This window comes from Haemaphysalis longicornis, unplaced genomic scaffold (assembly GCF_048455015.1).
Source record: "Haemaphysalis longicornis isolate Haplotype H1 unplaced genomic scaffold, Haemaphysalis longicornis Haplotype H1 scaffold_10, whole genome shotgun sequence".
Classification (NCBI taxonomy): Eukaryota; Metazoa; Arthropoda; class Arachnida; order Ixodida; family Ixodidae; genus Haemaphysalis; species Haemaphysalis longicornis.
The window spans coordinates 128,081,355-128,093,356 of record NW_027526204.1 but is presented as its reverse complement, the minus strand read 5'-3'; the positions used below and the strand labels follow the sequence as shown (position 1 = coordinate 128,093,356).

At 42.4% G+C, this 12,002-nt stretch overlaps 1 protein-coding gene across 4 annotated transcripts in view; it reads left to right on the top strand.

The window, feature by feature from the left end:
• The window catches only part of Grh (grainy head), a 118,818-nt gene extending 110,219 nt beyond the window's left edge, over positions 1 to 8,599 (top strand). For all 4 annotated transcript variants that reach the window (XM_077690696.1, XM_077690697.1, XM_077690695.1 and 1 more), the window contains exons 16-21: positions 282 to 349; positions 809 to 889; positions 1,910 to 2,007; positions 3,790 to 3,875; positions 3,996 to 4,060; positions 5,001 to 8,599. In XM_077690696.1, the coding sequence (XP_077546822.1) occupies positions 282 to 349; positions 809 to 889; positions 1,910 to 2,007; positions 3,790 to 3,875; positions 3,996 to 4,060; positions 5,001 to 5,118 (516 nt within the window). In that variant the 3' untranslated portion in view covers positions 5,119 to 8,599. The remainder of the gene's footprint in view (positions 1 to 281; positions 350 to 808; positions 890 to 1,909; positions 2,008 to 3,789; positions 3,876 to 3,995; positions 4,061 to 5,000) is intronic.
• The last annotated feature ends 3,403 nt before the right edge of the window (positions 8,600 to 12,002 follow it).

Below are 12,002 nucleotides of genomic sequence, written 5' to 3'. Positions count from 1 at the left end.
GAAGCACATTGTGGAAAACAACGCGTTTCATTCTCTCAAGTTGCACTCCAACTTTGTCAAACCCTTCTTACGTTCGACCCCGTATTGTTTTTGCCCCTGATTTTGACTTATTCATGATCCTGCTAGGAGCAGCAGTCTCGTGGCCCTGTGTAGTCTTTGCTTTGCTTTGAAGCTGCACATAATTTGACAAACTGTGTGCATAACAACGTAGTTCAAGTGAAACGGACATTTATGCTGGCGTGCCGTTTGGACCACGTTACAAGCACATTTACTCCCTGCAGGTATCTGGAATGGAGCTAAGCTTCTACACGAGCCAAGTAATCGTTCCGGACGATCCAGCCGCTCCTGAGTGAGTGACTTGACCAACTACCTTGCTAACAGGATTTATCTTAGGACCAGCAGTACAACACAGCATAGACGCAGATTAAAAGCATGCAGTGCTTTGTCTTTTTTATTGGTATCGTAATCGTTGCCTCGCATGATTTTTGTGCCATGAATTCCTAAAAGCTGTGCCTTGATGGAAACAGCGCTCGAATGTGCTGCCCGCTCAAGAAGCCTATTGTTTTGGGGTTCTTGCAGAACTCAAGGTGGTCTTCAATGCTGTCAGAGCGTGCCGCTAACATTCCAGTTCTATCTACAAACAATTACATGATTGAAAATTATTGGAATGAGTGACTAAAAAAACGTGTCTGGAGATTTCAACTGCCTGTTCGCACATTTAGGGGTTCTCATCTCGCAAAAACAGGTGCTCTGCTAGGTTCTGTACAATACAATAGGATGCCCTTTTTCCCCCCGTCCTTGTGTGCAGAAAGATAAAGCTTCCCCCCGAAGAGCTCCCGGCTGCCGCGCTGACCGCTGCTGACTGGCCTGGGATTTTCGGCCAGGGCAGGTACGCTTGCAGTGCGGTGTTTGCTTAAAGACTTCACTTTTGTTCTGCATGATTGAAAATTAGCGTCTTTCATGTGGATGTAAACAGCAGCAGTGTCACGCGCATCAGCCGGGAAACGTACCACACACTTCTCCGACATGCAATACTCTCGTACGTTGATCAAAACTCCTGTACATAACGCCACCTCTCGTGCCCCCGGCCGCCTTGGCGAAAATTAGAGAACTACACTGCTTAAAGGGGGACACTAGTTTTGAGGACCAAAAATTCGCCAAGAAATCAATTTTCTATATTAATTTTACCTCCAGTCTACAGGCCGCAAATAATGTACCTGCAAAATGTTATGGCTGTACCATAAGTACTTACAAAGCTGTTGCCCTTTGAAGTCATCTAAATGACCGTTTTTGCCTACATTTCTAAACTTCATGTCCTTGTTTTCTCAGAACCATTTTTTTTCGTACGAGGTCAACTATAGGGTGCAATATCTTGGGATGTACTGCATATCTTGGGATGTGCTGCAATATCTCGGGAAAAGATTGTGAACTGAGCAGTGCAATAAAATCACAAAAATGAATTTTTTTTGCTAGAACAACATATTATGCAGTTAGTTTTCAGAAAACATTTGTAATTGATGACCTGGCATTTAATAAGTTTACAGTGTTTGCAGAAACAATACTAAAATTACTGCTGTGGTATAGTTCCACTCACTGGCCCTTCTAGAGCACAAAGGGATAAAAAGTATTCGAGTATTTCATAGGTCGATAGTGAAAAAACTGCCCGAAACGGAATGGCAAAACAGATTGCACCTATCGCCTTGCACCACACAGACGAAAACTGGCTGCATATTTGTGCTCAGGATGTTAAAATACACTTAGTGTGTAAATTTCAAGCACATGGGATAAGAAATAACAAAAATGTCCTCAAGACCAGTGCCTCCCCTTAAATCGATCACAGCGACCCATTATACCCTGCTGTACCTAATAGCACAAAGGCTCACACAAACGCATGCACTTGCTCCCGCAGGCTTGAAAGGAGAGACAAGCTGGAGACATGTGCCAACAGCGAGTCCGCTATCATCACTCCACCTCTCAAGAAGCTCAAGGTGTTCCCCACTGACCGAGGTAGGTTTGCGAGAAACTGCAAAGATCACTTCAAGCTGTTAGACGGGGGCTGCTCGCTCACAGGTTAAAAAGAGGCTATTGTTTTTGTGTTTTTTTGCAAAATCTGTTTGAGAAAAAGTGTTGGATGAGCAGTGGTAAATGCATTAAACGTAACATTAAGAAGATTAAGAAGATTACGTATGACCCAATCGAATTCAAGAAACTGCATTAGCTGTGCTAGAATTCAGTTGAGAAGAAGGTTGAAATCCCCATTCAGAATAATAAAGCGAAATCTTGCATGCATGCACTTGTGAATGCTCCCTTCAAATCAATTTTAAATATTTTTGGAATTTCTACTGAAGTGCATGCGTGTAAACCTCTCTTCTTGAAAATTCATTACAACTTCAAGGTTTTACAAACAAGAAAATGATTCTCTTTAGTGATAAGCATTACACCCCAGAGCCCAAAATGACTGGTGGATAAGTGAAAACATAATTGACATGCCTCATTTTCAGAAGCTGTTCACTCATCTTTATGCAGTTGAGCTTTTTTAAATCGACTATTGAAGAGAAGGCAGTTAAAACTGTTAGCAAAACGATTACAGGAGCAAGCTGCTTTTGTGAACTAACACAGGCAAGTTGTGCTCGATTATTAAAGCAGTGTAACTGCAGGACAGATCCAAGGAACATTAACCGGCAACGAGTAGCTGCAGTAAAAGCAGGAATTGTTTTCTTGTTGACAATTTGAGCTCTAGCACATCTTACGACACATATATTTTCAAATGAGAACTCACAGAAGCCTCTGTGCCTTTGGAAACACTATTCACGTCTTTGAAAATACCGTTGAAAATACTTTAAACACCTTTAAGGCTAAAAGTTAAAGTTAGAACACCTTTAAACACCATTAAAGTAATAAATACTTTAAAAATGCCATTAAAATACTTTAAACACCTTTGAAGTTAGTAGTAGCAGCATTTTGACTTGCTGTCAATTTCTCTTGCATTGCAATGCTGTGCAAGCTACTGACATTGCTAAAAGCGTGCATTGGTCATTACTAGCAAAGCCTAACAACTTTTGTGGTTATACTAAGACGGCATGTTCATTTATCTAACATCTTTTCAGGGTCCAAGGGCATTACAGAAGTGATATTTCATTCTAAGATAGGTGCAAGCCAGGCAGTTTAGGTGTGATGCAAAACGTTAATCACAGGTGCCATGCAGACAAAATGCAAGTTTGGGTGATTCAAAAGGTTGTCTCGTTGTAACACTGACACCAGTTTTTACGCAAAATTCACTCAAATATGCTATATAATTAAGAAAAAAAAAGACAATGGTCGTGTGACCATGTAGCTCATTTGCCACACTAGAACCTATGATGTATTATGGGCGCAAGTTAGGCAGAGCTGATAAGCTAGCAAACGAGCTATTTGAGCTTAAACTTAATGCATATTCTTTTTATAGCAATAACAATGGCGGGGTAAACATTGGAAATTACGCGAACGCACATGTAAACATAGAAGCACCAGTGCATACTGCATGCACAATGACGATTATAGCTGCACAGCCGTCTGGCGCATTGAGCTTATACTGGCCGACTGGCAAAAGCACTGGATGAACATAACAAATTCACACAAAATACAAAAACATATGCAACGTGGCTTTCGTAAATTGTGGTTCTAAAGGTTCTTGGTATCATGGATGGCTACAAGGTCAAGAAGATGAGAAAGAGTTTTTGTGTTTAAATGCCACCGCATTACCCTTTGACCTTCCTTCTCTTCTCCTGCTGTTGTGGTTGCTGTTGGCAGTGCTGCTGTACGCCCGCCGAGAGAAGGAGGAGTACTTCCACCCCCTTCACCTGGTGCCACCTTCGCTGGCTGGTCTAGCGAAAGCGGTGAGTTCGTCTCCGCCCCCAAAGGGCTGCTCCGTTACCGACGAGGGCCACTTGACAATTCTTGTAGTGCGCTCGGCAACGCAATTCTCATACTGCACATTCGGCTCGTGTCCTTTCCAGATCGAGAGCAAGTACAAAGTAGAAGCGTCAAGTATAAAGAACATATTTAAGAGATGCAAGAAAGGGTGAGTCATCACTTGCAAAGTTCTCTCGTTCCTTTCCATTTTGCATGCATGGCTGACAGGAAACACATTTTGTCTGGTTCTTTCTAACAGTTGCATGACTTAATGCGAGCTTTTGCATGCTTGTTTGCAGCCCAATCAGTAGCAAAAAACTAAATGGTGCTATATGGGCAAAACTTACCTAGATATGCGAATAATATGCGTATGCGCGTGCACATACAAATATATCCTTTCCTCCTGTGCCCGTGTTCGGCAGAATCCACCTCTGGCACTAAATTTTTAAGTATTAATCTAGCTATGCACAGAGTCGCTGATCGAGGCAATGTAAGAACACATGGGTACATCATGAAAATATTAACGGCCAACTGCAGTAAAAACTGCAACCCCTTGAACAACAAGCTATTTTCATACGGCCCAACCTAAACAGCCACTGAAAGCTGACCCAGCACTTCTTTGTGTGACAAGTGGATATCTTAATTTTTTGGCGACGGAAAATTTGACGTCTTAACTTAAACGCAACCATTCGGCTACAAAGGAAAGCTGTACGGCTTTCTTAAGAACTTCGCAGTTGAAAAAAAATTCATCCTAGGCCAAGAATTTTTTATTTTTCGCCAGAGGACGAATTTTTTTGGACGAATGTGGAGCTCACATATCGCGAGAATTAAACGCGACGGCATGCCAGTAAAGAGGTGCAGGCCACCAATGGAGAACTCCGATTCCTTTCAAAGTAATTCGTGCCTAAAGACAAGGAAATGAAAGCCAAGAAAGAGACGGAAACATGGTACAACGGTAAAGATCTCCTTCATAATTGCTCGGCTTTCGCCTTCACAGCACATAAGCAGACTTAGGTGCACCGAGGAATTTTTCTGGTTAACCTCAGAGATGGGATTGTTCAGTTTACCAGCTAATCTACAAATGCGGTCTCTTCTTCTTCTTCTTTCAGGGTGACTGTGCGAATGGACGACGACGTGGTGAGGCACTACTGCAACGAGGACACCTTCATCATCGAGCTGGAGCCCACGGCGGAGGACGCCATCGACGTGACGCTCGTCGAACTGTGAAGGACGCTGCCTCGGCAGCCGCTGTACATACCGACGCTTTTACCGACTCTCCTCCTCCAGTGTGTTGTACCATATTTCGTCCCGTGCCGGGGTTTTTATTTGTTTTGTTTTTTTTCCCCTCTGACCACATGCCAACGAGGCACGGTGAGAGGACAACAATGCAACCCCCTTTTACCACCACCGCAACGCATTGTTGGGTCGATGTAGTGGTGGTCTTGGACAACCAGGGTTGTTGTTCGTGATGCTTAACCCTACTTAACCAGGCCATCTTTTGTGGCCGCGTTTCCGGTCTTTTTAATAAGCCGTCGCTCTATGCCTCTCCGCTAACTTCTAGCCGGGATCGGAACAAAAGCTTGCTCTTGCTGTGAGGGGAAAAAAAAAACTGTTTGAAGGGGGACGACATTCGAGTCGTGTGCCTACTCAGCCCCACAAGAGTTCCGTGGTTGTGACTCAATTTCTGCCCCGAAGCGACAAACTGAACGACAGCTCAAGCCTAATTCTCAGTGTGTGAATACGCAGCAAACTGTTTTTACAGATGGTGTTTTTATCTATGTGCCTCGAAGATGAGCTACTCATGCGATACCATTTTTTCTCTTTTTTTTGCTGTGTGATGTATTCGAAAATGATGTTTTGTAGTAATTTTAAAATGGATTCAACGATGCGAGGATGGATATGTTTTTCCATTTTAATCGCTGCAGACATTTCCAATCATTATGTTACGAGCAGTAACTTGCCAATGTAGAGTAGGACAGGGCCCTAAGGGGCTTCTGTCAGAAGAGACAACTGGGCAACATACTTCAAAAATTGTGAAACAAGTTGTTTTTTTTCCTTGCAATTTGTTTACGTTTCTTCCAACCTTGTGTTATACAAACCAGTGCCCTATATGAGTGCACAGGATCCAAGCTGTCCAAATGTATGAGCTATGAATCTCGCACAGAAGCGCAAACACAAGACTTCAGCACACTGAGCTTTCGAAGCCCATCAGCAAGTCTTGCAGTGCCAATCGTTAATTTAACTCCATACAAAACATTCCAGCCCAACACAGTAGTGTTTGCACAAAGCTTTCAGTCCTCTGTCCTTGCCCTGTTAAATGCGCTTGAAAAGCAAATTTCGTGATGTGTGAGCCAGAATACTCTCTTAATTTATTGCATCGTAAACATCCCTTTTATCCGTTTTTTTTAAAGGCCTACAGCATTGCTTTTTTTTCTTTTTGCCATTTGACACTGCCTGCTTCTTGCCAAAGCCTGCTGCTGCAAGGTACGAATCAACGACAAATCGCCAGCTGAATCGCGATGCTCTATCCACGTGCCAAGGTTCCACAATTTGGGAGTATTGAGCAAGCACAACTTTGAGTGCGACCAATCGCCGTCTTCTATGCAATCAATAACAAGGTCGTTATTATACCAGACACTGATAGCTGGCTGCTAATTAAGCTACGCTTCTGGCTTTGTCTCTTGTCACGTCACGCGCAACCGTATTCTGCAAGCTGCCGTCGCTTTTGAAGAATGTTACGTTTTCCTTCGCTCGAGCTTTCCTGCACCGCAGTGCCTTCCACTTCAATTGCTTAGCCACAGCTTAATGCTTTTGAGTGCAACTTATTTTGTTACACGCTTGCTTTTTTTACGTGTCCCTATAATATCCTTTATGCTATAGTACATACCCTCCGAGCCAAATCACTATAGGATCGTTAAGTCTAGTTCACGTTTGAGTCTTGAAAGGTCTTGCGCGTTTTGTTTGTGTCGCGCCTTGTTTTTATAGGATATGCTATCTATATTTTTGATATATTCAACACACACAAACACACACACACGCCCGCTTTGTGCACAGCCTACATGCGCATGGCTTCACACCGCCGCCACTGCTTTGAAAGCCCGCATGAATGCTTCGAGCATATGCCACTCTGCTACAATGCCGCTGCACTGCTTGGCTTGGCTTGGATTGGATTGGCACTAGCTAATGTGAAAGTAACTGCTCACCGCACTGCCTGCTGCTGGTAGAAAAATATTGCGCAGAATACGTACGCAACGAACAATGACAGGAGTGCGAATAACCCTGCAAATGAACGCTGGCAACGGTGATGTTGAATTCTAGCTCGCTTTTTACGTGCGAACTATCGTCAGCCACGGCCAAAGACACACAAACATTGGCAGTAATGTCAGCTCAAGTATTGATGTGAAGCAGGGTGCCTTGACCGGGGTGCAAGCAGGCAGCTTAAAGCACAGTTCACTCGCCACGAGTACTCATTGCTGCTGGCATAAAAAAAAAAAAAAAAAAAAGCTTGTCGCTTTAGCTGGTGCCTCAAAGATTAACAAAAGACAAAACACAAAATGTGCAATATACACCTTCTGCAGAGTGATCCTGGCTTACTCGAATGGGTCTGATCTTTAGCAGTAAGGCAGCTCGGTGTAGCTCAACACGAGACTTCAAGAAATGTTCACAAGGTGACTTTGATCAGGCCTGCGGAAAACAATGCTTTGGGGAGCCTGCCTCATCTTCGCTACCTTCAAATGAACTTCAACAGAAATTAAAAAAAGTAGTGACAGCGAATCGAGCCACATCTACTTATAAGCAAATCGGCAGGTTCCCCCACTACCTGTGATACAAGTGTCAATTTTTTGTCGGCGATCTCGCAGCGCCGCAACCGTTTCCTGAGACGGGGATACGGAGACGAGTATTACTCAAAGCCAAGGTCCCACATTCCGCTTGCCTTGTCTTCATTAAGCCGTTTTTTTAAACACACACATCAACATGAAGAGCGCTGCATTTTTTTACATGCATTTATCTCCGTGTAATGTTATTTCTTTTGTGGTGTTCGTGTGTGACTGTATGGTGTGCCTCGCCAGATAGGGTTTCACGATGTGTGGAGGTCCGGCCAGCAAAAAAAGTTTTTGCTTGACCTCTGCACGCACTGTGGTCAAAATACGAAAGCAAAAAGAGGGGCAACATGTCGTACATTCAACCGGGAGGGGGGAAGAAAAGCAAAAAAAAAGGGAAGAACAAGCCCTCGTCTATATATAGTGCCATATCTCCATTCCAACGTTTCGTTTCTCTACCATGCCTACTGGACTTTATTAGAAAGGCTGTCGACGGAAAGGAAAAGTACGCTCGAGTGGTTGAGGTGCGCGTCTGTTGACGATTGTGTTTTGTACTGGATGTGTCGCCCGCATTTTTTTTTTATGGGGCGCAGTGAGTGCAAAGAGTGTTTTTCGTAGTGTTGACTCTGCTGAGAAGAAACGGAGTTGGGGCTTGAAAAGCTCCCTAGAGTCCTGGCATGTTACAAGAGTGTCGCGTTTTTTTCCTCCCCATACCTGGTGTACTCCCCACCGTTTGTGATGTCCCTTGTGCCTCCCCCACCCACTCTTGAGGATCTCTATGCCCCCTCCCCCGCATTGTATTCATTTGTATGTGGGAACATATGAGTATATCTATACTTACATTATCATTCAAGCCAATAAAGCTTTCCACAACTTGTTGCTCTCAACATGTGTGTGGTCTTATTACGAGCAGTTTCCTCCTGACAGCATGCTTTAGGTACAGAAGGCAGGTGCGTCACTTTTTTTCTTATGAGGTTTAACACGCCGACGTTCAGGGGACAGGGTAAAGCAAAATTTTGAAAAAATGACTTTTTGGTTTTTTTCACAATTAGGGAAGTTCAGTTCTTTGTGCACATTTTCCATAGTCACACTTGCCTTAAAAAGTCTTATTTCTCGCTAAAAAACAGTTTTCCCGTAAGCAAGTAGTAAGTGCTCACATTCTTCTTAAGAATGTTCTGTGTTTATTGTCATTTTTTTCGCAAAAAACCTCCAGTTCCAAATCAAAATGCTTTTCTGGAACCAGCTGTATTAAATTTCTGAGCAACCATTGCATAACTGATTTTTCAGCAAGGGCAATCCAAAGACCCTGTTGCACGTTTTTTCCACATTTGCCCTTCGAAGCCGCGCACGAAAAAACATCTTTTTTGGAATTCACACTCTCATGATTGCAACATTGGATGCTGTTCTTTCATTAAATGATGATAGCAACGCATGAGCCAGCTTTTTGAAATCATTCAGACCAAAACCTGGGCGCAACAACACTATCAAGCGGCTGATAGAGGTTGACCACAAGCGAAATACTTTGGAAACAGAACTGTATGATGGCGCACAAAGGTAGTCAAGGAAGGACAGACGACCGGCTGAAAAGCAAAAAAATGACTCCAACGGTGATTACGAAGCTGGTGCGTTTTAAATAAATGGTTCCAGTGATGTTTTTGGCAAAAAAGTATTGTTTTTCACCTGTTTTTAAAACCTTTAAACTCAATTATCTCAAAAGATGTTTTTTATTACATAGGTACCATTATTTCCTATATCTTCCAGGAAAACGAGCTAATTTTTTTCCCGTCATCTAAATAACTTGTCACACCTGCTGTACTAGAATTGAAAATATGCACACAACAGTTTTTTTGTTACACAACTTTTAATACTAAAATAATGCCGAAATTTAGATACTAACGGACAAAAAATTATAAAAAACTGAATTGTTTAAGGATGTTTATAATTCTAGTACAATTAAAAGAGCACAAAATTTGAAAGAAAATGCTATATATACGTTATGTAGAGATATCTTTGTTAGATGCCGAGAAAAATGTACCTCAAAATGGCCAAAATTGCATGGGAAGTATAGAGCTTACTCAATGCTCTTAAGCAGGCGATGAGGTGCACCGTAGTGGAGGGCTCCGGATTTATTTTGACCACCTGGGAATCTTTAACGCGGGCCAAAATCTCCAACGCACGGGCGGCAGATGCATCACTACAGTAGCATTATCACAAAAATCGTTATGAACTGTTAACATGGTCTGTTCTCATTCATGCACGTCTCTGGAACAGATGTTAGGTGGCCATTTCAGAGGGAAAACTCCAAGGTGGACGAAGTTTGTGTGAAGAGAAAATTTGACATTCACCTTTACTGTAGCTCCATGGCTACAAAAGGAAGCTATACAACTTTCAGAAACTTCACAGTCGAAGGTATATCTGGCTCCAATGTCAGTTGGCATGTAAATCACTATTGCACAGGTTCGTTTCCTCATTCTAAATCTGCTTCAGGACACCTATTCGAACAGGGTGTCCAAAGCCGTGAAACTGGAAAAATGCATGGATGTAAAAGAATTATACAAAACTTGCCACAAAGTTTAAACATGACACAAAGGTGTTGCACGCAAAAACATTTACGTCAGCTTAATATTTAAAACACGTATTAGGTCTTCTTACTGTCGCCTTATGCACAAAGGATCATGTCAATTGCAAAGCACTGCTCGTTCCTGTTTACAGATGGCGCCTTTATGTTGTTATTTGTTTAATGTTCTTATAGTGAGACGTCGCTTGACACCAATCTTTGGCAATGAGAGAATGCATACGGGTTTTACAAGCAGAAGCTGCAAGTGTGCTTTGGGGCTCCTTGCAGCGGAGAGTTGTGGATTGATTTTCATCACACATCAGAAAAATGGCTGCTATGGCTGGGAGTTTAACCTGTCAGCGCACGAAAAAGGTAGCACGGCACCTCAGCCACCGAACGAGTGAAAGGTGAAAAGGGGATGTAGATTTACAGTAATGAAAATTCAGTTAAACTGACAATTATAATACCTATGCAACGTGAGCGTTTGAAATGACATTTGAGTCAAATGGCCTTCGAAATTTCAAATGCCATTCGAACAGAAAGGAGGTCCACCGATCTACACGACAATTCTTGAAGGCTTTTGGAAGTATCCACATTCGCTCGCCATGTTTTGCTGTCGCCACTGCTGCCCTGTTTCGTTCTTGGCAAAAATTTAATTTTGGAGTTAAATGGAGAAAAAAACAATCAGTGATAAAATTGATAACAATCTAAAATGGAGAAAAAAAAAACAATCATTAGTGATAAAATTGATAACAATCTACAAGCGTGCACAAAACATGCACTAACAGCCAGTTCATTTTATTTCCCACATTGCCAGTATTGAAAGTACCAAGTTACCTTGTGATCGTAGAGCGAGTGATAGAAAACAAAAACAGGCGAGAAATTGTGAAGATGGTGCACTTTAACCACCAAGTTATACTCGTCAATAGTTTTGTATTTACTGCAGGCAGAAACTGCAACAGAGAGTACGATCGTTCGCATTTCGAAGGCCTTTGAGGATCTCAACGGTCGCTAGTGGTGCTCCCATAAATAAAATGGCATTTCAACCAAAGGTCTTTGAAAAACGTCGTGTAGCAGCTCAAGGTGTCATTTGAGTCAAATGACATTCGACTCGAAGGCCTTCAAATCGCTCGTGTAGCACTGGTATAAAACATTCATAAAGAGTTAGCGGCGCTGTGCCTCTAAGTACGTTAGCCTTGATCCTTGATTGAAGTCGCAAAAGGCACAAAGCAGAATTCTTTCAAGTACCATAGAGTTGAAAGGGTCTACTCTAATGAAGCATTAACAAGACTACTCATCAATGTGTGCCCATATGGCTTATGGGTAGAGTTGTAAGCGTTGAAATGCCAGGTGCTACATGATCAATATACATTAAGTAGAGCCTCAACCATGTCATTTAAATGGTCCCGCATACTTTGAATACTTGTTAAATCGTTCAGCAATTTTCCTAATGAAAGACCAGTCATTCGTAATGACCTGACAGAATTCAAGTGAGAAAAAATTATGCTTTATTGTGAATTGCTTCGTTCAATGCTACACTTAACTGCTTTCCAGTATTTGTTACTTGTTAGGTGTGGCATTCTAGAAGAGAGCGTTTCATATCCACATACAACGCGAAGGCGAAATTACAGCAGGTTTTTTTCTCTGGAATGTAGCTCCAGATGTCGTGCTGTAAGGCCCAGGCTGTGACAATCGGACTAGAGAAGTTATTTCTAAAATAGTATGACAGCAGC